At 41.0% G+C, this 24,557-nt stretch overlaps 1 protein-coding gene across 3 annotated transcripts in view; it reads left to right on the top strand.

Annotated features, from left to right (window-relative positions):
* The first annotated feature begins 11,633 nt into the window (after nucleotides 1-11,633).
* The window catches only part of TMX3 (thioredoxin related transmembrane protein 3), a 44,466-nt gene continuing 31,542 nt past the window's right edge, over nucleotides 11,634-24,557 (top strand). For all 3 annotated transcript variants that reach the window (XR_009047971.1, XM_057698856.1, XM_057698855.1), the window contains exons 1-4: nucleotides 11,634-11,880; nucleotides 12,841-12,895; nucleotides 18,146-18,185; nucleotides 19,411-19,534. Coding sequence is in view for 2 of the 3 variants with exons in the window: in XM_057698856.1 (XP_057554839.1) it covers nucleotides 11,835-11,880; nucleotides 12,841-12,895; nucleotides 18,146-18,185; nucleotides 19,411-19,534 (265 nt within the window). In the remaining variant the exon portion in view is untranslated. The remainder of the gene's footprint in view (nucleotides 11,881-12,840; nucleotides 12,896-18,145; nucleotides 18,186-19,410; nucleotides 19,535-24,557) is intronic.

Here is a 24,557-nt window from a genome sequence, read left to right as displayed (position 1 = left end):
ATCTTGACTAATGCTAATAATTTGCATGAGCTCTGTAAAATTTTCAATATAGATAGTCTTATTTAGGACTAATGACTGTTTCCTTTTCTTCCCATCCTTATCCTATCCCCTTTTCTTCATTTTACTACACAAGCCAGGACTTTCAGTGCAATATTTAATAGGTGTGGTAATAATAAACTTTTAATCTGGTTCTTGAAATTGAAGGCAATTCTATTTTTTTTTACCCTTATAATGTTGGGTGTAAGTTATTGGTCCTTATTACGCATCTGGTACTTCCCAACCTTTTGAGCACGATTAACACCCACAGAAAATAAACTTTTTAGTATGAGTGGATGGAAATGGATGAGGCTGCTCAAGGCAGAGGACAACAGACCAGGCTGTTCTGCCGACTTGGGCCACCCCAGCTGTGTTGAAGGCTGAGGAGATCACATGGTAGCACAGCTGTGACATATCCTTGGTTCGCAGGTTAAAGCTTTATCTTGATCTGAGGAATGTAACTAGAAGGACCAAAATGGCCCAGTATTTTTATTTTTGTTCAATCCTCGGGCACTCTTAGCAGCAGTGGCTTCAGTTGTTGGGTATACAGAGGCAAATCAAGAGTAAGTATCACGCCTGCATGTTCCATTCGAGTCCCCCTGGAAGAATAGGAAAAAAGCCAATGTAAACTGCTATGTGCCGAACATTCTCCGCTAGGAGTATTTCCCAGAAATAGCCGCAAATGTTGCCTTTCCTATTGGAAAGCAGCATAATTTTATGAACTATTTGAACTTCAGCAGAGCCCAGTGGTATATGTTGCCATTCAGACCATCACTGCATGGCTTGAGTTCTACCATGTCCACTCCTTTCCTGGGCCCACTCTGCCACTTCAAATGATAGAACTAGAGCATCAGCTTGATTCCAGTCACCTTCAGAAACCAGAATGAGTTTTTTGGTGAACAAGAGTTCTACTGTGATTTGCACTCAGGACTGGCATAGTGATTTCTGAAGAACTGTATGTGACACAGGGGTCCCTTTATCATTCAGTTATCTATGCCCACTTATCAGACCAAATTGCAAGTCCATAAGCAACAGTTCAAGATTCAATAAGCGCAAAATTGCAGGGATTTTATTGTGTCCAGTTCTCTTGCTGCCAGGAATAGGGCCTGTAACCCAGTCCAGTGCACTGCTGACTTGCCTTCACCTTCTTCTCAGAAGGGTTTGTGATCTGCTGGACACAGGGCAGCTGCTTTCCTCATGGAGCCATGGCTCTCCGTTCCGGAACTGCCACCTGTGAACCAGGCCAACTCCCTTGTACCCTTGGGAAACTGTCAGAATGACGAGGCCCATCAGTAAGAGCAGCAGACAAGTCTTCAGATGCCCTTTTCAGTGGTCCTAGTGGAAAACTGGCTACTTGCTCATGAATAAGTTATCAATTGGTTGAGTCCCACTGTATGTCATGGCAGAAAGCTTCTGTAATATCATTTCCATTTTATGATGGACTCAACTTTTCACTTCTTGTTGGGATGCTTTTTTTTGATATTACTCATGACATGGGGGGTAATTCAGCAATTGATATAATTTTATGTGTTCAGTTAACGTGGCTGTCATAGTAAATGCCCAATGACTAGCTAGTAACTGTCTTTGAAAGAAATATACTACAGTATATCTGAGCAGTATAATATAATTTTCTAGTTGACCACAATTATGGGCTTTTGCAAAAAGACTTGAGTCTGCATGAAGGCAGGTGGTTGACACTTCAAATATCATTTTTGCATTGCTATCTGTATTAGTCAGCACAGGCTGCTGTAACAAAATATCACAGACTTGGGTGGGTTGAACAACAGACATTTATTTCACAGGTCTTGAGGCTGGGAAGTCTAAGATGAGCATACCAGCATGGCTGGTTTCTGATGAGAGCTCTCTTTCTGGCTTGCAGGCAATCAACTTCCTCACACGGGGGAAAGAGAGAGAGCTCTCTTGTCTCTTCCTCTTCCTATAAGGACAGTAATCCCAACATGGGGCCTCACCCTCCCCCCTCCATGACCTCATCTAAACCTAATTATCTCCCAAAGGCCCCATGTCCAGATACCATCGCATTAGGAGCTAGGGTTTCAACATACGAATCTGTAGGGGGGGCACAAACATTCAGTCTATAACATTATGCCTCGGGATCCCCAAAATTCATGTTCTCCTTGCATGCAAAATACATTCATCCATCCCAACAGCCCCCCATATCCTAACTCCTTCCAGCATCAACTCTAAATAAATCCAAAGTCTCATCTAAATTAGGTGTGGGTGAGGTGTGAGGTATGATTCATCTTGAGGCAAATTCCCCTCCAGATGAGAACCTGTGAAACCAGCTGCTTCAGTCAGTTCAGGCTGCTGTAACAAAATACCACCACTGGGTGCCTTAAACAACAAAGGTCTAAATTCTGCAGGCTGGAAGCCCAAGTTTACAGAGCAGCATGGCTGGGCTTTGGTACTGCCCTCCTCCTGGCTTGCAGGTAAGCTGCTTTCTCTCTGAATCCTCCCGTGGTGGGGAGAGAGAGAGCGCAAGTTCTGGTCTCTTCCTGATCTTATAAGGACACTAACCCCATCATGTGCCCCCGTGATCTCATTTAAACCTAACTGCCTCAGAAATACCCACCTGAAAATACCATCACATTGGGCATTAGCGCTCTGACATACAAATTTAAAGCTTCAACACAATTCAGTCCCTTACGGTCCACACAGGATACTTTGGGCTACAGCCTCTGCAGTTTCAAGAAGGCTTGTTTTGTTCAAGCTTCTAACCAAAAATGACCTTTTTCCAGGTGGTGTAAATTAATTGGGCCTAATAGTGTCCTTAAGTGGGGGATGTGATTCCTCCAAAAGCGATTAGGCCTATCAGGCATCAGGCCGCTTGTTTAGTCTAATAAGAGAGGTGGGGGAGCAAGAACCCTGTATTCCTAGTGGCCTGCAGCGTATCACAGGGCACGCCAGCCCACGTAACCCTCCCAAAGTTTACAGTCTTTGCAAGGTTCTGGATTTTTTCAGGGTTCATAAACCATCTTTCATCAGTCATATATTTATGATCATAATAATGCTTTTAGGTTGATTCTCAGTTTCAGAAATAATCATGTCATCCGTATCGTGCACTAGAACACGGTAGTCTAGCTGTATTACAGCAGATCTGCCTCATTAGACTTGTGACAGCACACAGGGAAGTGCAAATATCCTTGAGGCAAATGTGCACTGGAAATCATTCCACACAAATGCACCCTGTCGATGATGCCCCCCAGCAACCAATACTGAAAAAAGGCATTAACCAAGTCAGCTCTGGAGAACCGCTCATCTTCAGCTTGTTGAATAATCTGTGTAGCAGCTGAATAGTCTGGACCACGTTAGGGCTGCTGTTCACTGGCGCCCCCTGTAGTCCTGGGTCAGCCTCCAAGATCCACCCGTCTTCCTCACCGGCAACATCAGGTTACTGCAGAGTGAGGGTGTGGGACCAACACACCTGCACTAACACGTCCTTAATCAGGGCAGCAATATTTGTGATTTGAGGCACATGATAGTGGTTCAAATTAACCATTTGAAAACTCTAAGGGCTTCCATTATTCAAATCCAATTACTACTGGATTTAGGGCAGATCTGTTGTTTATTTTCCTTGATTTACTCAGTATAGAGAAGGATTTTTAGCCAATCATTATATCTATAGTAATTATACATTCAGGTAAGGAAGAAACCACCAGAGTAGAATTCTAAAAATCACTTATTTCAACTTTTAATGACTTTAATTTTTATTCTTCTTACAGTAGCATCTCCCTGTTTCCCTTAATTAATTCTATCAACCCCCCCCCGCCCCCCCACCAAGGGGCTCATGAGCAGGCCTAGGCAGTGCTCCTGTATCCAGCTGACCTAAAAGATTTTCTTCTCCATCTGCAGGCCATTTCATGCACACATTCGTAAAAGGCCTTGGTTCTTGCACACGGATTGGTCAGGAGAGATCATCCTTCATGCCATGCTCTTCCTCTATTACTGCCTGTGGCTGGCAGTATTCTAAAGATGGCCTATCAAGATTCACGTACCCTTGTGAAAACTAAAGGGATTTTACAGATGAAATTAAGATGACTAATCAGGTGATGCTATGATGGGGAGAGCATCCTGGATTATCCAGGTGGACCTGATGTAGCCACATGAGCCCCTGAAAACAGAAGAGGAAGGAAGAAGCCAGAGAGCTGCAGCAGAAGGGAAAATTAGAGAGATCTGAAGCATGAGGACTTGATCCACCACTGCTGGCTTTGAAGGGGACCACAATCAGGGAACGTAGGTGGTCTCTAGAAGCCAAGAAGAACTCTCAGCCACCAGCCAGCAAGGAGGCGGGCCACAGTCCCACACTCACATGGAAGTGGATTCCACCAGCAACTGGAATGAGTGTGTGAGGTCTTTCCCAGAGCCTTCTGACACCTTGACTTTGGGCTTTGTGGGACCTGGAGCAAGGAAACTAGCTGAGCTTACTAGACTTCTAATCTACAGAACCATGAGATAGTAAATTCTATTGTTTCAAGAAGTAGTAATAGAAAACCGATATCTTGCCTTAGTAGTAAATGTGGGCATTTTGGAAATGGTGCTGTAGGCTCATGAGAGCCTTTCTTTATCTGAATTTCCCCTAATTTTGGATAAGACAAGCATATCTGCCTTGATGTTTTTATATCTTAGGAAGTTTGAAGAGTGATAGTTGTGTTTCCTTGGCTTTATATAAAATTCTATCCAATTTCCTCCTCTTTAATGCCATTTTAAATTAACCATCTAAAGAGTTCCACACCATTAGGTCCTGAATTCTTGCCCTTCTCTTGTTTTGATTGCTGTTTTTGGTAAAAACCTAACATTTGTATTATCTTGAAGTCTTATAGGAGGAAGCTGTAATTAAAGACCCCAAATTGCCTCTTTTCCATCCTCCGAGGTCTCAAGGGCAAAATCACATACGGTTGCCATGGTGGCAACTGAGGGGCACCGCGTGGGGAGCTTGTTTTACGGTCACAGCCAGGCCAGCACTGCCTGCAGCAGCAGCATTTCTGCAGCTTCAGTAGATGCTGGCATTTCAGTGACAAGGGAAGGACAGTGCAATTACTCTTCTCTAGGAATGAATGGCCCCTGTCCTAATCCGCTCCAGTCAGCAAGGATTTTGCCTAGAACTATCCCCACAAAGATAGCAGCCACAGTGGATCTGGGGTGAATGCAAACATCCGCCTCTACTCAACAGTGTTCAAAGCCAGAGACACGGCAACTTGATCTAAAATTCTCAGGAGCCACTTTAACAAGGGCCATCAGGACAATGCTTATAACAAGTTACAAAACACCTCCACTTCATTGCTGATTAATCCCTTACTCCACTGGTTTCCTGCCCTCTGCTGTCTGCCGGCCCCGCCTGGATCATCTTCTTGGCTGTGGCGGGGCTCCCAAGCTAAGCTGAACCGTCACAAGTTATACGGCCCAGCTTCCCATGGTTGGAGCTCCACTCGCCGGTCAGAGAGGATGAAACTCAACCGAAGGATATTCTGAACCTTACTTTTGTCAACGCTAAAAGCTTCAACTGGAACGGATTTAGCCAACCTGCCATCAGTTTTCACTTGTCTTCTAATTTTGCTAGCTCCTGGTGTTTAGGTTCTATCATTTCTAGATTGCAATGGAACGTCTTATGACCAGTAACTGATCTCAAAGCCTGTGCAACTTCAAACCAAGTTTGGAAACCACCACTGCATCCAATAGTTAATTTTCATCCCCTTTATCAGAATCATCCTTTTTCTTTCTAAATAATGCCTAAGCCATACTTTCAGCAAAAAATAAGTCAGAGGTCTTTTAAGCAATCCCACCTCTAATGCCAACTGTGCTAAAAGAGAGTTTGATTGCTAAAGAAGATTGCTTAGGATCCTGAAATAACAATGCTTATAAATTTAAAATCTACTACAGGAAAAGGATACAATATAACAACAGTGTTGAAATAAAGGTTGGGATCTCTGCCAAAGGCCATCTCATAGTGAGGGGTCTGGGGAAGCTGGGTACAAGTTTCTATCTTCTATAAGGGTCATGGTTGTAAGCACTTTCTTTTTTGGATCAGAAACATTTACATATGCATAGAACACCTTGGACCTTGGGAGCCCAAAATGGAATATCACTGCATTTTAAAATATTTTGCTGGTCACATACACATGTTCTTGCTACAAAATCAGCCTTAACAGTAGAAGTTTCCAGAGGTGAGATGCAAATCATCAATCTCATTCTTGCCAATAAAAAATGCTGACAGGCTGGTTTAAAACCGCCCTGAAACTCCTCCACACCATGGTTACAAAATCGATGTTACTAATCTGCATGGTTCAGGTGTTGGGGCCAGAGGTTAGTGTCATACAGGAACTTTAGCAATAGCATTCAGGGAGGTTCCAGGACTACCAGAAATTAACCTCCACAGCACCTCATGTTGAAGGTTTGTCCTATTCCTAGTTGTCTGTTATGATTGGGGGCTGATATGTATCAAAATTTTCACCGCATTTAATCATTTAAATGACTATATATCTTTCATCTTTTATCTGTTACTATGGAAAATTTACACTAATTTTTCCCCCTAATGTTAACACACATTTGCTTCTCTGGTGCTTTGCTAGATCTGGTTTGATAATATTTTATTTGGAATGTTTTCCATTTTTGTTCATGAATGAATTGGCCTGTATAATTCCTTTCTCACACATGCTTCTTCTGGTTTTGTTACCAAGTTTATATGAGCTTTATGGAACCAGCTGGGGAGTGTTACCTATTTTCTATTCTCTGGAAGAGTTTGTGTAGCAGATTTTTTTTCCCATAAAAGTTGTATAGTGTATTTTCTTTTTAATTTCAAACTTCTGATTCAATTTCTTTAATGACTATCCAGTTACCATCTTTCTAGTTTAGAATCTACCTTGCTATGTTGAATTTCTTTATAACTTTTTGATTTTATTTTTTCATAGATATCATGATAAAGTCGATCTTTTTAATCTCTACTATCTATATTTATGTCACTCTTTTGGTCCTAATATTATTAATTAGTAATTAGTTTATTGAATAAATAATAATGGCAACACTTTCTCCTCCCCCTCCCAGAGACTATTAGGTTGGAAACTTGCAGTGGGATAGAGGGTCTTGATTTACCTTCTCTCTTTTTTGCCTTTCTCAGCTAGCTAACTGGGCCTCCACTCTTCAAGGGTTGGCATGTAGGGAATGAGAATGGGATGAATGAAGGAGCTGTCTTACTTTAACTGGTCTGACATAAAATGACTTCCACTTCTCTGGGCCAGAAGCATGATTCAGCCTTCACCCTGGTGGTTTCTGGATGCTTTAGATGCTTCCTCATTGCTTCATCATCTTTCACGTGTTCTCTATTTCTGGATTCACTATAACAAGAAATGTATCCATTTTATTGGTTGCTTCGAAAAACACACTTCAGGACTTCTGTCTCTCTATTGCATCTTCTTTCCCTATCTCTCCGAATGAGTTAATGTAGGTAAAGCATTTAAAACACAGCCCAGCTATATATATGCCATATGTGATAACCCTTATAACCCACTAGGAAATAAACTGCACTAGAGTCCATTATGTTCAATGCTATGTTCTCAGTGCACAGAACAGTTTCTGGCATGAGAAAATAAAATGAATGTCCCTTTTTACCTTTTGTGCCTTCTTTTTCTCTTTTCCCTCACTTCTTAAAGAGGGAATTTAGTTCACTAATTTTCAATCTCTTTTTTCATTCTAAAAAAATTTGTCTATCAATTTCTCTAAATGTACAGATTTTCCTGCATCCTACAATTTTAATGAGTATATTTTCCTTTCTTGTTTAGTTCTAAGTATATTTTAGTTCCTATTATTTTTCACAAACATGTTATTTGTGTTGTTTCTAGACGGGTAATATTTTCTTTTGTTATAGATTTCTAAACTAATTTTGTTGTCGTCAGAGAATATATTGATAATACCACATTTTTTAATCTGTTGAAACTTACTTTATGATATATTAGGTACATACTTTTCTCTTACCTTTTCCATGTGTATATATTCCCTGCTTGTTGAATGCAGAGTTCTATAAATGTATACTTTGTTTTCAAACTTTGGGTCTCAGGACCTCTGTATATTCTTAAGAATACACTGAAAACTCCAAAGACCTTTTTTTTTTTTTAAATGTGGGTTGTATCCAACAATATTTTCCATATTAGAAATTAAAACTGAGACATAAAAATAACAAAATTTTTAAATTGTCATTTAAAATTAACAATAAAACCATTACATAACATCAAGAAATAACTATAAAAAAAGTAATTTTTTCTAGTTTTTTCCTCATGTATGTTACACAAAGCAATCTAAAAATGAACAGTATTTTCTGAATTTATTTTCCCTTCAACATCACTAAATGAGATCTGCAGACCAGAAGCAAGAGCATCACCCAGGAACTTTGGAGAAATGCAAATTCAGAACTACTGACTCAGATTCTGTAAGGAGTGATTGGAAACTGTGTTTGATCAGGCTCTCCAGGTAACTGACACTTAGTACATGTGAGAAGCACTGCTTTAATGCTGTACAATGATCTTTCCATTAAAAATATATATATAGATTTATTCTTATTTTTAAATTTTTATTATTAGAATCTATATACAGATAAGTACATGAACCATAAGAGCAGAGCTCAATGCATTTTCACAAAGTAAACACATCTGTAACAGCACTCAGATCAAGAAACAAAACATCAGTTGTACCTCTGACTTTTAACATTCTTGATTAACCTGCCTGTTTTTTTGAGCTTTAAGCTCAAATCATATCATGCAGTGAGCAGCTTTCTTTGATTTCTCACTTTTGCTCAACATTTTGCTCATGAAATGCATCGATGTAGTTCCCTCCACAAAAGTTCACTCATTCTCATTGCTACAGGAATACAGCTATAGTATCCATTCTGCTACTAGGCATTTGGATTGTTCAGTTTTTCACAATTACAAACAGACCTGCTATAGACATTCTTGTACATGTCTTTTGGTTAGGATGTCTATGCATAACATACAAGGCATATATACACATGTAGCATATGCAGTTCATTTGAAAGGCTTTCTAAAAATGTCGTATTTAATACAGAACCTTATAAATGTCAAGGAAATTCATCACCACTGGAGACAAATAATCAGGAAAAACACACTTTTTTTTTTTATTAAAAATGTATTCCATATTGTATTATGAACTTACTAAATACAAGTTTTAGCATTTGTAAATTTAGCCTATTCTCTGTACAAAAACCTTAAAAAAGTTTGTTTTGTTTTGACCATTTTCAGATCAATGCTCTATTCTAATCATTTTCAGGTTATCTAGGTGAGCAGTGAGTAATGGAAATATAATGCAAGCCACACATGTAGTTTTAAATTTTCTAGTAATCACATTGAAAAATAAAAAACAGGAAAAATTAGTTTTAATATACTTTATGACCTCATACCTAAAATATTATAATTTCAATGTAATCAAGATGAGAAACTTACATTCTTTTTTATGCTGTCTTCAAAGTCTAATGTATTTTTAGGTTTTTCCAGCCAAACGTAAACATTTTCCAGTAACTGAAACAAGTATCAGTTTTAAAATTTAAGTTTATTGAAATTAAATAAAACTAGTACTCAGCAAGTGCATCCTACTAGCCATATTTCAAGAGCTCGATAGCCACATATGGCTAGTGGTTATGCTATTGGAAAGCACAGGCTGGGTCAAGACAAATAATCCACATGCTAATTTAAGCTGTGATGAAAATTCTAAAATATATATATTCTTTTACATGCTGTGAAAGACAGAATTTTGAAACAGAAAAATAAGAATTTTTTAGTGTACTTCTATTTTGGGGATACCTTTGTACTTTCCTCTTAGTTATGCTATGAATCTAAAACTGCTTTTAAGAAAGTAAAGCACTTTTTAAAGAGAATAAAACATATGAGATTTTTGCCAAAATAGCAAACGCGCTGATGGTAACAACATTCAATCTACCTGATGAAGATTATTTTACACAAAGTGCAAGGGATGAAACCAGCATGGCTGGTTCAGCAGGGAACTGTCGCTGGTGATGCATAGTTAGGGGACGATGGGACTAATGGGAGAGAAATCAGAGGAAACAGCAGATGATGAAAAATTCTGTATCCCAGGGAGCACTGTTCAAGTTTCAAATAATCTGACTTTGTATTAAAGTTCTGAATTGTATTTCTGAAACATCCATCTAGCAAGTGACACACAGAGTGCCTTACAGGGGAAACCAGAGGCTAGGAGCCCAATTAGGAGGCCATTTCAATTATCCAAGCAACAGAAGGTAACACCCGACCTGGGGGTAATGGAGATGGAGAAAATGGGGACAGATCGAAGAGATACTTAGGCAATAAAAGCAACAAGATATGGTAAGCAGTTGAACATAGAAAATATTAAGTAGGGAAGTACCTAGCATAACTTCCAGGGAAACTGGTCAAGCATTTGTATCATTAGCTCAAATAGGATGATTGAAAAAGGAGACAAGGAAGAGAAAGGGAGAATATTCTAGGGCATAAAGAAATCCTCAGAGGTAGTGTCCTGTTACAGAAAAAAATTCCGGCTCTGGAGTCTGGGACTTTGTTTCAAATGGCAAATCCATCATTTTCAATTATTAAGCAAATTACCTTCTGAGCCCCTGGATCCTCACTTATACTATTTCTTACTTTGAGAACGCTCATGAGGATTAAATATTTACGTTATGTTAAACTCTTAGAATAAACTAGATGCTCAATTTAAACATATACGTATTTGAATCTGCTGAATGCCTTCAGTGGATACTGTGCTGTATGCATAGAAGGGATGAAACCTAGGGCTTGCTCTCAGATTATAATTTAAGCTTCTGGTCATTAGGAATAGTTGTGTTTCATGAGCTTTCTGCCTGATGGAATTTTGAATTTACGGTGAATGAGCTGACATCATAATCCATTTCTGTTCTCATAACACAGGTTCAATAATTGACCTAATCTAAATCCTCTGCTATTTCACCTCCTATAAAAATTTCACGTGTCAGATGTAGTTTCTGCAGCAATCACTATCGTATAAAACTAGATCGCTTTTAAAAATTACTTTAGTTATGTAGAAAAACAGCAACATAAACATCTTATAGTAAGTATTTTACTTATTTCAAAAATCAGGAAACTGGAACAAATAATCAAAAAAAGTTATATCACGATCAACTTCATGTTTTCAGGTTTCAAGAAAAACACTTTTTTAAAAGAGACTCTTTTAGTTGGCAAAAAAACGCATTAATGGAGCAAAATGAGACAGATCTCGATTTTGCAAACAGAGTCACAGAAAATCCCAAATTCATTCTGGAAATACATGTAAAGTCACGCAACATCCAGAGCCTTTCACCCTTCTGCCCACAGCTAACAGAGCAGCACGTAAAAGAAATGGTAGGATTCAGCCTCCAGCGTCGTCCGTCTACCTCAGCGGCCGCTCAAACTCTAGCAGGCATTTAACTTCCCGGAAACGCCCCCTAACGCCCCCAGTCCACACACCCCCAACGCAACGCTCCGCCCCCACACTCGGTTCCCACGCTCCGCGAGGCGGTCCCGGCCGCAAAGGCTTTGAGGATGCGACTGCGCATGCGTCCCAGTTCCGCGCCGGCGCCGTAGTTCCGCGCATGCTCAGAGGCGGAGGTCGGCGGGGTCCTGGGAGGGTCGCGGAGGCCAGCCTGCCCCGCCCCCGCCGAGCTTCCCTTCCGCGCCCAGGCCCGCTGGCTTCCCTTTCCGGGAGCGCAGGCTGCGGCTGCCGGTGTCACCTTCGCTCCCCTCCGCAGAGTCGGCTCCTGCAGCTCCTCGGCGGCGAGCATGGCAGCTCGGAGACGCGGGGCCGCCCTGCAGCTCTGCTTCGCAGGTAAAGGCCGCGCGGGGCGCTGCGGGCGGGCGCGGGGCCCCTCCCCCGGTGGGGTCGGGTGGAGGGCCGGGCCGGGCCTCGGCCCCGGGTGGGGGGAGGCCCGCGGGGCCGCCGAGATGCCCTCCGGGTCCCGCGACTGAGCGGACGCCTCAGGCTCCTTCCCCGGCGCCGCCTCGCTGGGGACCCGCGCTGTCCGTTTGCTTCCGTTCTCGGTGCGGAAGGAGGTTTCAGGAGCGCTGACTCCGTCCCTGGGCGTCAAGGATGCTGAACTCCCAGCTGGTGGCCAAACCGGGGGCTAAGAGAGGGAGGGTCTTGGACGGTTCCTGGCTGGTCTCCGGGGCTGTGCGGTGTGAGAAGGGACCTGAGGGGCGTGTTGGCCTTTCTCGGCCTCCGGCCAGCATCGAATACCCTGGTTCTCATCATGATGTGTCCATTTACACAGCAGCCGTTTAGTTCCCACTACGTGCCGGGCACTGTTGTACAATCACTATTGAAAGTGTAGCTCAGTTTTGTTTCTATCAGTTTGGAGGCGGGGGGGGGGGGGGGCGGCGGGGAACGGTATTTTGAATGGCATTTGAAGTTTATACTGAGAAGATTATTGCTATTAGAGAAAAAGAAATATAGAAAAACAATTTTCATCTCTACTCCAAAAAGATGGAATGGTAAAAAGGAAAAAAAGAATGAGAATAAAAATATGTTTAAAAAGAACTTCTGTGTCTTAGATTTACTAGTCTACATAGAACTTGCTGTCACCATACTGTTATAAATATTTAGTAAGCTGGTGAACTACAGTATTTATGCTTTTGCATCATTTGTGCCCTGGGATGGATAAATGATGAATTTTTTGGTAGGTTATAAAAAACCAAAAACATTTTATAGGTTAATAACCATATGATATAAGCCAAAAGATAAATCAGCATTTATTATACTGTTTACATTTTGTCTTTATTTTTTTTCCAGTTTTTTTACTTGATATGGCTTTCTGTAAAGGATATGTGGAAGATTTAGATGAATCGTGAGTATATACGTTATAAAATAATATCTTCACTTCTTCCAACTGTGATGTTGTTCTGAATATTTGTTTGAATCTAATGTTTTTTTTAAATAACATTTGTTTTATTGAGCACTTAATCTACGCTACTTAATTTGCTAATTCTGTATGGGAGTATTTTTTTTTTTTAAATATAGTTGATTTACAATATTGTATTAGTTTCAAATGTATTACGTAGTGTGAAACTAATCTTTTAGTAATAGAGACAGTGCTGGCCAGTGCTCATATAGCACTAGTTTTGTTCCAGGAGTTGCTCTAAGTGCTATATATGTACGAAATGGAGTTACGCTTGATAGAGTTTTATGAACAGCTATAAGATCAAAAAATTGTCAGACTTCTGTTTTACCATTTTACCTGTACATTTGTTAAGTTTTTTGGCTTCAGTCGCTACTGGGTGCTGTAATTTGGTCACCATGCAGTAACACAGCGTTAATCACAAGGCCTTGCTTATAGTAAGTGGAGAGTCCTGCTTCAGACCAAAGTCCTGTGCGTGATCTTTCAGGCCTGACTATAGGCAATTTCAAGGCTTTTCCTGGCAGGCCTCCCCCGGGGAAGCTGCCTTCCCCACCCCAGACTTGGTGCACAGCCAATGCAACTGCAGTCTCTGGAGGGAGTTGTAGTCATAGACTCAGGCCCCCAGGCCAGCCGTGCTCATGTGTGTGTTTGCATTCTTAGCTGAGCTGCCTGTTTTAGACGCCTCCGTATTGGGGGCCTCACTTAAGGCATTTCTTAGGAGAACCTCCTCTGGGAAACCTCCTTATTGAGGGGCTTGGCTGAGGCACCTTTCTCCACTAGGACTCGGTACCTTTCCACTCCTGCCCTTTCTCTTCTCCGTCCCTCTGCCCAGGGGTCCTGAGAGAGGCAGAAGCCTTCTGTTCAGGGCTCCTCAGCAGGGAGATGAATTTCTCTCTCTGTGCTGCATTCGCCTGCCCCTCGCCTGTTCCAGTTCCACTCAGAAAAAATGGAGCACTGAGGAGCTGGCACCTGTTGGGTTTTTTTTTGCCTCTTGGCTTGCACTGTCGCAGAAAGTGAATAAAGCCTTGATTGTGACTTTCACTTTGGTTTGTCGTCCTAATTAACCACCTCTACACGACAGAACTGGTGCAGCAGCAGGGTGGTCAGTTGAGGGCAGTCCTGCTCTGGAAGAGCAGGAAGCCCGAGGGCCCCACGGGGCACTCAGCGGCCTTGCTGATGGGTATGGGGCGCCCTGCGGGTTGCTTACAGGCATTTTGATTCTCATGGAAACCAGTGTTTACACAGAGGCAATTTCGTGGTGCCTTGAAGGGTGTGTCACTCTAGACCGGCTCCCGCAGAGGCGGTAACAGTGCAACTTTGCTTGAGGAGGAGGAGGAAGTGGGGATGGTCTGGTGCAGATATCCAAGACCCTAACCGGCCTCAGCCTGGTGAACTAACGAGTCTGGCCCGTCTGTAATGAGTTTCCTGTAACCGATAAACACGTCTGTCCTACCTTCACAGAGGCTGGAGTGGCCCTGCGAGCCTCCTGGTGGTCTCTTGGGTCTCCGGTGAGGGACTAGGAACAGTGGGTAATGAGGCTGTTAAGCAGACTCACATTCTAGGTGTGTCCTTTCTGTTCCTGTTTGTTACTAGACCCGGTTAAGCCCCTCATGAAGTCAGGTCAGTCAGTCTGTGACACAATCCAAGCCTTAACTGACAAATTTCTGGACATGGAAAAAGAAGCCACCATGTAGACAGCAAAGGTTGATCAACACAGAGTGACAGTGGGAATTGGGTACCCTCGGGTAACCCACGTAGGAGCCTTTCCAGAAATATTTCTGAGTGTGGTTACTCAATAATGGGGTCTCAAAGGAGGAGATCGATAGGCTTCTTATCAAGGACCTCATGGCCAGGAACCAACCTGTGAGGGGTCTGATGGGCTTTGTCCAAGGGTCAGCACGAGGACAGCCCTGTGACTATTAGAATTATGCCCACCCTCTTGCGCACTGAGACTGGAGACACGTCAGAGACCCTCCAAACCTTTACCCCAACCCTGCAGGGTGTTAGGTTGAGGCCTCTCTCTTCCCAGGGGAGCTGCCAAGGTCAGAGCTCATTGGGGAGCTTGGGGAGAATTGCACTTCTTGGGCCTCGTGCATATCAGTACACAGGCGAGTATGATCCCTGCAGCCCCTGCTCCCAGGAGGAGGAGGATACGCACAGTGCTCACAGGGTTGAGTCTGTGGTGACCAACACCAGCACCCTTGCCCAGGCCCGGCTCTGACCGAGTACATCCTCAGTGTGTTAACTGGTATAGATGTATTAGCTGTGTGCACTCCTGCTCGCCTTTGTCCCCAAGCCCCAGGGGGGGTTGCTGCACCTAAGGCCATCTTCATGGAGCATGGGGACTGAACCTATCCGACCATCAGCTCTTAGTGCCATTGTCTCCCCAAAACAATATTGGCTACCTGGTGAGTAAAAGAAATAACTGAGCTGAAGGAAGCCAGAGTGCTCTGGGAGACTTCCTGTGTTCTGGAGCCCCATCTGGCCTGTGCACAAGGCCTTTGATACCTGGAGACTCAACACTGATGACAGGTAGCTCAATACCATAGTGCTGCCTTTGACACTGGTGGTACCTGACATCAAGAAGATGCTACTAGAGGGAGCTTGATTTGTGGCATTGGTGATCTCAGATGTAAGCATCTGTCTTCACTGGGCTGATAAGGATCAATTTCCTTCATTTGGAATGGATTCCAATACGCCTTCAATGTCCTATGTTTACCTGAATTCCCTGCCTGTCTGCTGTCAGTAGGTAGGCCATGACCTGGAAAAACTCCTAGAGGGAGCACTGACCTTCCACTCTATTGGTAACAGCTTCTGGATGGCCCAGACACTGTCACTGTCCAGCAAGGACCAGACACAATGATGACTCACAGGTGGCAACATGGCTGGGCTGTTCATACCAACAGAGTGTAACAACTGAGGTTCCTAGGTGTGATCTGGGAAGCAGTACAACATATCATTCTAGAGGAGATCGTTACCAAACTCTTGGCCCTTTCTGACCTCAGAAATAAAAAAGGGTTAGGGATTGATGGGCTTGTTGGGCTACTGATGCTGTCCCGTGACTGGTGAAGGGATCTGGCACCCAGCTACCACTACCTTTGAGTGGGGCCCCAGCCAACAGGATACTCTGGAGGCCTGTAAGCAGGGACAGGCCTCCCTTCTCCTGGCCTCACTGGTCCACATCTGCCATTTGAGTTACGCATCTCTGCACCCTCTCAGCTCGCTGACTGGAGCCTGTGGTAGAAGGACCATATCACAAACCAGCACAGACCTGGTAAGCCCCCCCAAGTTGGCTGAAAGATACATGGCTTTTGAGAGACAGTTACTGGCCTGTTGGCCCTTGGTGGATGAGTGTGGTGGTAGACGGGAGAGGAGGATGGCTATTAAACATCAAGCAGTGGGAGACAGTGACCACCTCCATTTACCAGGGGTTGCCTAACATGGGGTTTTGCCTACAGAGACCTCAAGAATAATGACCATCAGTTAGAGGGCTCTGGTTCAACAATTTGTTTAAGGTGGCCATGACACGTTCCTGGGTAACCCCATGAGATGAATATAAAATAGAATTTTTTACTGTAAGCCACAAGGGGAGCAAAGCCAGAATACTTGGGTTCACCGACCTGGGGGATTGATTAAAGGTGCTGTCCTTGTCCACGGTACACAGCTGACTTGCAGTTGGGTAGATGGGAACACCTTGGACCTAAAAGCTCAGGTATGGGGGATATGTTCTCTTTGTCTTACCTGTGGGGTTAAGAATTAAAATATTAAAATATCCCCATAGAGGACTTTTGTCATTCATCCAGTGTAAATTGAATATAGGTCACTGTGCAAGGCACTAGATGATGAAAGAAATACACTGCTTTTTCGATTAGCATATCTATGGTTGAGTAATATGTAAACAGCTACAACGTGTGGAAATTGATGAGAATCATAAAGAGGGTAAAGATGATATGGAGAGATTGCTTCTAGCTTTGAGGAATTTAGGAAGGCATTATGGAGTTAGCAGTGCTTTTCGCTGGATAGGATTTGCATATGGAAGAATGTAGAAAGACAAACGTTGTGAGTTTAGCTGTGGTAGGTACTGTAGTCTGATTGAAAATTATAGGGTACTTACTTATATTTGAGTGGGAAGTTAAGTTGGACCCAGATTAGTGGAGCAGTCTACTTTTTTTTATAGGTGGTGGAAAGGGACCTAGAAAATGTGAAATAAGAATAACATGGTCAGAACTGTGTTTTAGGAAAATTCTTTGACTGTAGAGTATTGTGTCAGGGTTCCCCAGAGCACCCCCAGGTTCAGTGATTGACTAGGAGCACTCATAGGACTCAGCCGGTAGTCGAAGTTAGTCATGGTTTTTTTTTTTTTTTAATTAATTAATTATTTTAAGGCTCTTTATTAGAATATAATTGCTTTACATTCTTGTGCCAGTTTTTGAGGTGCACCAAAGTGAATCAGCTGTATTTATACATATATCCCCATATCCCCTCCCTCCCGCGTATCCCTCCCACCCTGCCTAGAGCAATGGTTTTTTACGGTGAAGGAACACAAAGCAAAATGAACAAAGGAAAAGGGCATGTGGGGCTAATTCCAGGGAAAACCAGGAACAGGTCTCAGTAGAGTCACACAGGACGTGCTTAATTTCTCCATCAGGAGTTGCAACCACACGTGTGAAATGCTGCCTACCAAGGAAGCTCATTAGAGACTCTGCCCAGGAATTTTTATTGGGAACTGGCCATGTAAGCACCCCTCTGCCTAGTCATTACCAAAATTCCAGACTCTGAAGGAAAGTGCTCTTCATCACAAAACCACATGGTTTGTGCAGTGGGGGGCCAGATGCCCCCCAGGGGCCAGTCCTGCAAACAGACCTTTCTAAGGCTAAGCCCTCAGGCCTGCTCTGTTGGCTGTAATGCAGGGGTAAGTGGCGTCGAGGGGCTACCAGCTAAAGCATTTATCTGTGTTTCTACAAAGTCCCACTTTAATTTTTTTTTGGGTCTTTTCTCCTAATTACTGTATCATTTATCTACTTTTATTAAGATGTTTAGTGGATAAGATCCAGATGTCTGAGTAAAACTTTGAAATAAAAATTTGATAGAATTTTTTATATGCTCCTATATTTATCAATTTATTATCTTTACCTATACTGTTCAGTTGTAAAGTGGAAACTATAATCAAAGATTTGTTTTCTTGTTTTTGTTTTTCAGGTTTAAAGAAAATAGAAAAGATGATATTTGGCTTGTAGATGTGAGTATGTAAATTTTTTCTACTAATTAACCACCCCTACCATCTTAAGTGTTATTTTCCATTCTCTTCACCCAAATATGGTAATAAACAGTACTAATGTATATTACCTACTTTGTTTTCTTGGGTAGTACCGTTTGGATTTTTATATTAAAGTGAACCTGAGAGTCTTAGGATTCCTGACAGGAGAACCTGTTTTTGATGAAATTCTAAAGAGGTCCACTTGTGGATTATGTCTGAGGGAGATTATGGTATGATTTCATTACAGAATTCACTCTCATTTTTCCATATTATCCAAGAGATTGAGTATATTAATATCACTTGGCAGTCAAAATGATATTTTCATCTTAGTAGTGAACAAATCAGATTTTCATCTTCCTTTCCTCACTTTGACGTTTTGAATGTATTTAAGCCTTATGATGTTAGGGATTCATTTTGACATGCCTCAGTGAAGAAGTAGAGTGGCAGCAAAAGAGATGGAATGAGAGTGGCCGAGCTGATAGCTGTTGAAGCCAGGCAATGAGGCGTAAAGATCCCTTGTTTAATTCTGTCTCCTTTTGTATATGTTTGAACATTTCCACAGAATGATATTAAAAGAGAGATAAATCTTATTTCATAAAAGTACAACAAGCAGTTTGTTACGCTATTTAACTGGTGGAACCTAAACACCACCCCAGCCATCTGGTGATTCTGAAGGAGGAAGAACCAGGGTTTTAGTGTCATCAGCTTGACTTGTCACTGTGCCAAACCAGACACCCTAATGCTTCCCGACGTCTCACCAGTGATTATGCTTATAGTAGCAGAGGCACCTGCTGTGTTGGAATTTTCATAATAGAAATAAATTGATGTTTATCATGAACACTTAAGGGGTGTGTATGTGATATGTGAAGTGTATTTGATGGTTTAACTTTATATATAACATGGACATACTCACTTGGGAGCAAAGATGTTTTATTATAAATCATTTATTTTAAGTAGATATCAGTAGTCACTTAAACTTTAAGTAGTATCAGTGTTGAGGTATATCCTAGGAGTTGGCCTGTCTAGGTTTTGTGTGTATGTGTATTCTTTTATTTTGAAACCACCTTAAAAATTACATGTAGACTTTTTGTCTAAAATAGATTATTGTCCAATCATTTAGTCAAAAAGATTCTTTTAAAGTTAAGATTGATATCCACAGTAGCACAATATCTTAGTGGTTTTCTCTCTCTTTTTTTTTTCAAACAAGTTTTATGCACCATGGTGTGGCCATTGTAAAAAACTGGAACCGATTTGGAATGAAGTTGGTCTGGAGATGAAAAGCATTGGTTCTCCAGTTAAAGTTGGAAAGATGGACGCTACTTCCTATTCCAGTAAGCATCTGCTCAGTTTATTATCCTACTGTTCTCATGATGAAAGTGTTTTAGTTACATGAAGCAGTATTCAAGGTAAGAGGAAGAAATATATATACATATTTGCTCGTGTAAAATTGATCTTGGAGATTTCAGACTATATTCTATGAGTTAGATGAATTAACCACTGAATGTGTTACATGCAGTCTGTGTCAATCTTGTATCTAAAATAGATGTATAAGCCATTGTTCCTATTTTGAGCCCACTTGAGGTAGTCATTTACCTGAGACAACTACAGAAATTTGAGTGTTGAACTCTTGCTGTTGCTGCGTGGGTTAAGAATGAGAGTTTGTTGTCTGAGTAGCCCAAATGGCGTGGTAGAGGAGTAAATGGGAACTTGAAGGATAAATACAAGTGAGGATCAGGAAGGTGTTCACATTAGAGAGAATATTAAAGCAGAATCATAGAGCTGAAAATGAGCTAAGTGAGTCTGTACCAGAGACTAGACCGTCTTCGAGCAGATGCTGGCCGACAGACCACAGCGCTGGATAGCCTGGTCTCCGCCTGCTTTGTACACAGAGCTCAACTGGAACGCAGTCACTCTCCTTTGTTTACTGTTGTCTGTGGCTGTTTTCGTGTCCCAGAGGCGGAATCAAGTAGGCCCCACAAAGCCTGAAATATTTATTATCAGAGCCTGTACAGATAAAGTTTACCAACACCTGTCATAAAGGATTTGGGAAAAGGCGAAGTTAAGTTTAGAGAAGTATGAGGTGTCATACAGATTTGGAAGGAGCATGGCCTCAGAAAGTAGATCAAATCCTAGCTCTGCCTACTGCTTTTGCCCTGTAGCACTGGGAAAGTTTCTTAACATCTCTAAAGTTTGATTTCCACACTGGTAAATATTTAATTGTAACGCTTTTTTTATTGGTTGGTTTGAGGTTAGATTGATGTAACACATGTACAGTCTCTTGTAGTATGCAATAAATGTAGGTTCCCTTTTCCTTTAATTAATGAAGAAAGTGCAAGTATGAAATGCGAAATACATATTTCATTTTAGGAAATCAACGTTGTACTCTGGATGTAAGTTTCGAACAAGACAGACCTGTGTTTTAAATCCAGCTCTGTCATCTCTTACTTTTGTGGCTTTGGGGAAGTACTTAACCTCTCTTAATTTTAGTGTCCTTGTCTGTAAATGAGAGAGTGATAATTCTCAAGGTTGTGAGGATTGTATTAATATTTCTTATTCAAAACCCCTAGCACAATGGCTGGCACTTACAAGGAATAATACCAGATTTTAAGAGCCTCTCAGGTAGGACAAAGTGTTTTGGATTTTTCAGTTGTCAACTGAGAGTTTTTGACAAGGCAGATGATTTGATAAAAATGTTTTTGGCATAAACTTGTAGGATGAAAAGTGGAGCAGTTAGAGACAAAAAGATATCTAAGCAGACTCTTTGTGTGCATCTTGGTATAGGATGCTGGGAGGCCAGACTTGGGTGGTTGGCAGGGCAGTAAAGAGGAAACAGTAATTCCTATAGACATTTTCAAGGGTTAAATCACATATGTGATAGATTGGCTCTGGTATAAAGAAAAACAATTGAAAATAATAGTGTAAGATTCCTAGCACAATTCACATTGATCTACATTACCACTGATTGAATGGAAATGAATAATACATTTAATTTTGTGTTTTCATGTTAGCAGCTGTTTTGAATCTGTGGTATTTTGCTTTATTGGTGTTGGGGAGTATGGGGAACTAGAGTGCAGGTGAGATGTTAGAACTGCAATTATTGAGTCACAACTGGATTGGTGCAACTTTAAGAGGGGAGGAGATCGATGGCAGGAAGTCATCTTAGAAAGAAGATAATATGCTTGAGTTGATATTTCTTGAAGTAAGCTTTTACAGTGTTTAAGAAATTATTCCTTTTAACTGTTGTGAAAGTAAGTTCTTGTGTCTAGGCATGTATGTCGATTAGACATGCATACACATACATTTGTCCATACAGTCAGTCATTCATTTCACTCAGTCGAAGGATAACTGATAAACATAAGTAAATTGCCTGGTGTTTAGCGTTTGATGTCAGTGATGAATGCATTTTTTACTTTATTGTAGAATCAAGAAGTATTTTATGTCCTATGGAGAAAAGAAATATCATCTTCCTAAAAAAGTAGTTAAGTATTCAGAAACTACTGTCTAGAGATTACAAATAGATTTTTGGTGTGTAATTCTTAAGGTTTTCTTAAATACTTCAGGGCAGCTCAAATACAGACATTTTAGTAAAATTGGAATCAAACAGGTGAAGAAATTGAATTTTCCAGACGAGCTGTCAGCAGTATTCTGCATATAACTCTAGAGCAGGGAAGGACTGGCTGTGCTGTGCATCTCTTCCATCCCCGTAGTTTGCTTTTCAGATGATCAGAGGATCAGTGTTTCCTAGCATTTAGTCTGGAAGCTGCCTGTCTTAGGGTTACCTGGGGCGCTCAGTGTAAATTCAGATTTCAAAGGCCCACACTAACCCTACCGAATGAGAATCAGGTGGAGTCATGAGAGTCTGTATGTTTAACCTGGACTTCAGGTGATTCTGCTGTGCACTTAAGGTAGAGAATCACAAGGTAAAGTATTATTTTGTGGATAGTTATTTATACGATTTCATTTTGGGGTGGGAAAGGATTATTCAGTGATCAAGTGTAGAAAATCTCTGAGACTGTTTGACAGTAGCTTACTTCTCAATCATGTAATTGCAGTGATTGACATAAATGCCATTACACTCAGTCCAGCAAATCTCTATATATAGAAGTTTTGAACAGGAGAGATTTGAACTTTCATGATTTATCCTGCCCTGTGTGTTTGGAATTGTATCAAAAATTTTTTGATGGCATGTTTTAGTTAATAATACATCAAATAACATTAAAAAGCTGTGTAATGTCTGGCATAAATTCAGATATTATTTTAGCCTTTCTTTTTCTATGTATGCCTTCAAAAATGAGCACAAAAATTGTTTCTCATTCAAAAGTTAAAATGTTATGATGTTACCTGTAATCATGTACTGGTTTCTGTTATGAAACCATTGAAATTCCATTTATTCCTCAACCTAAGTGTGACATCATTTTATAGTAAAGATCATATTTTACCTCTCTTCCGTGTATAAACTTTCAAGGGCATTTGGCCAATAACATTCTGATTCCTTGATCCCAGGTATATTTGCATATTTGCAAATAAGTCTTACCTTTCTAGATTATAAACCCTTTTAGTTAGTGACTATATTTCAGTGTTGCTCAGACTTGGCGCTGTTGACCTTTTGGGCCAGATAATTCTTTGTTTGGGGAGGAGACGAGTTTCCTATGCATTGTAGGATGTTTAGCAGCACCCTTGACCTCTACCCACTAGAAGCCAGTAGCTCCCTTCTCTCCCCGTCCCCTGAGTTGTGGCAACCAGAAATGTCTCCAGACATTGGTTAGTGTCTCCTGGAGGGCAAAATCACCCCCAGTTGAGAACCTCTGCGTTATCTTATTCTCTTCTCATGTCAGACACATAGTGACACTCAATAAACACTAAGAAAAATAGTATTTTTGAGCTGAAAAGAATTTCAGATTGAGTTCATCTCCTCACTTTTTCCCTCCTTTCATTGTGTAGATGAAGTAACAGAAGGTAATTAGCAGTGAACTGACTTCAGTAATTTCAGACATCAAAGTTAGCAGCAAAATTAGGCCCAGAATCCAAGATCACCATGATTCAAAATCAGGCCTATGTTGACCATCAAGTTGTTATTATTTCAAGGAGAAAACAAATGAAATGGGGAGCTTTGTGCTCAACCTTATTTTCTAAACATTTAAAATTACAAAATTCCAGGGGAAGTTATTCATGTTACAAATGGATTCTTCAGTTTGTAATGGAGTTGATCTCAGGCTTGTGTATAAACCATTGTTCTTTGATAGGAAAAAATAAAGAACAAAAAATTTAAACTCAGACTTGAGTTTCAGTATTGGCTCTGCTACCTAATCAATACTTTCTTTCTCACAAGCTACCAAGTCTTCTGAAGTATTATCTTATCTGAAAGATAACATTTGCATCCTTCACCCCCACCTCACAAAATTGTTTTGAGGTGTAATTGAAGGTACATTAAAGGCAGTTATAAGATACCTATAAATGCTAGTTCTTATTAATATTATCTGCATATTAGTGTGTCAGCAGATAATTACTTAACAGTGAGGTCAGGACCAAGAAGAGACGAAAATGGACTCAGCGTTTGAGCATCTGTATGTGCCAAACTCTCTTTTAGATTCTTTTCCACACTTACTCTTTTTAAATATCACCCATACCCATACAAGATGAGTGGTACCCTCAGGAGGGGAAAGAGAATCCAAAGTGAAGGAGCTTACGTAGAGCTGCATGGACAATAAACAGAGATGTTAGAATCCTAACCTGGGTCATGATATGTCTGTAACTCATGCCTTGCTGGGTGCTTTTTTTTATTATACAATCATTTACCTTTGAAGTTTTAGGAGTCATTGTCACTTGAAAGTCCATCAGAGATGAAAGTTAATGTTCAAAGAACCAAGGGGCTAAAGTATGGGTGGTATCATCTCCATCTTATAGGTAAGAAAACTGAGGTCAAGGAAATTAAGTGATGGGGTTTAGTGTGGAGCTGGGATTGTCTTGCTGAAGCCTATCACCAGAGCTATAACATCAGCAATAAAACAACACTACTGTATTTTCTCATTGATTGCATATTTTATTTTCTTTATTTGATTTGTGTACAAATAAGTTTTACACTAAATTATGTAAGTAGTTGTTACTGGGCTGTACCCCACCCCTCCAGTCAATTATGTTAGTCCTTATATTTTGGCAATTTTTAATGAGGTTTAGTTGAAGGTAATATTTACCTGCCTTCTTAATTTGGGATGGGGAGCATTAAGAACATACTTGACTCACATAATCTGTGTTTTCTCTTGGAAGAGGGCAATCTCAATAACAGCAGCATTCAATTAGAATATGCTTGACCCGAAAGTATTTAATATTTGCAAATGATGTAACCAATAAGGGTTT

This window comes from Hippopotamus amphibius, chromosome 11 (genome assembly GCF_030028045.1).
Source record: "Hippopotamus amphibius kiboko isolate mHipAmp2 chromosome 11, mHipAmp2.hap2, whole genome shotgun sequence".
Classification (NCBI taxonomy): Eukaryota; Metazoa; Chordata; class Mammalia; order Artiodactyla; family Hippopotamidae; genus Hippopotamus; species Hippopotamus amphibius.
The sequence above is the reverse complement of the archived record's forward strand: the minus strand, read 5'-3'. Positions and strand labels throughout refer to the sequence as shown.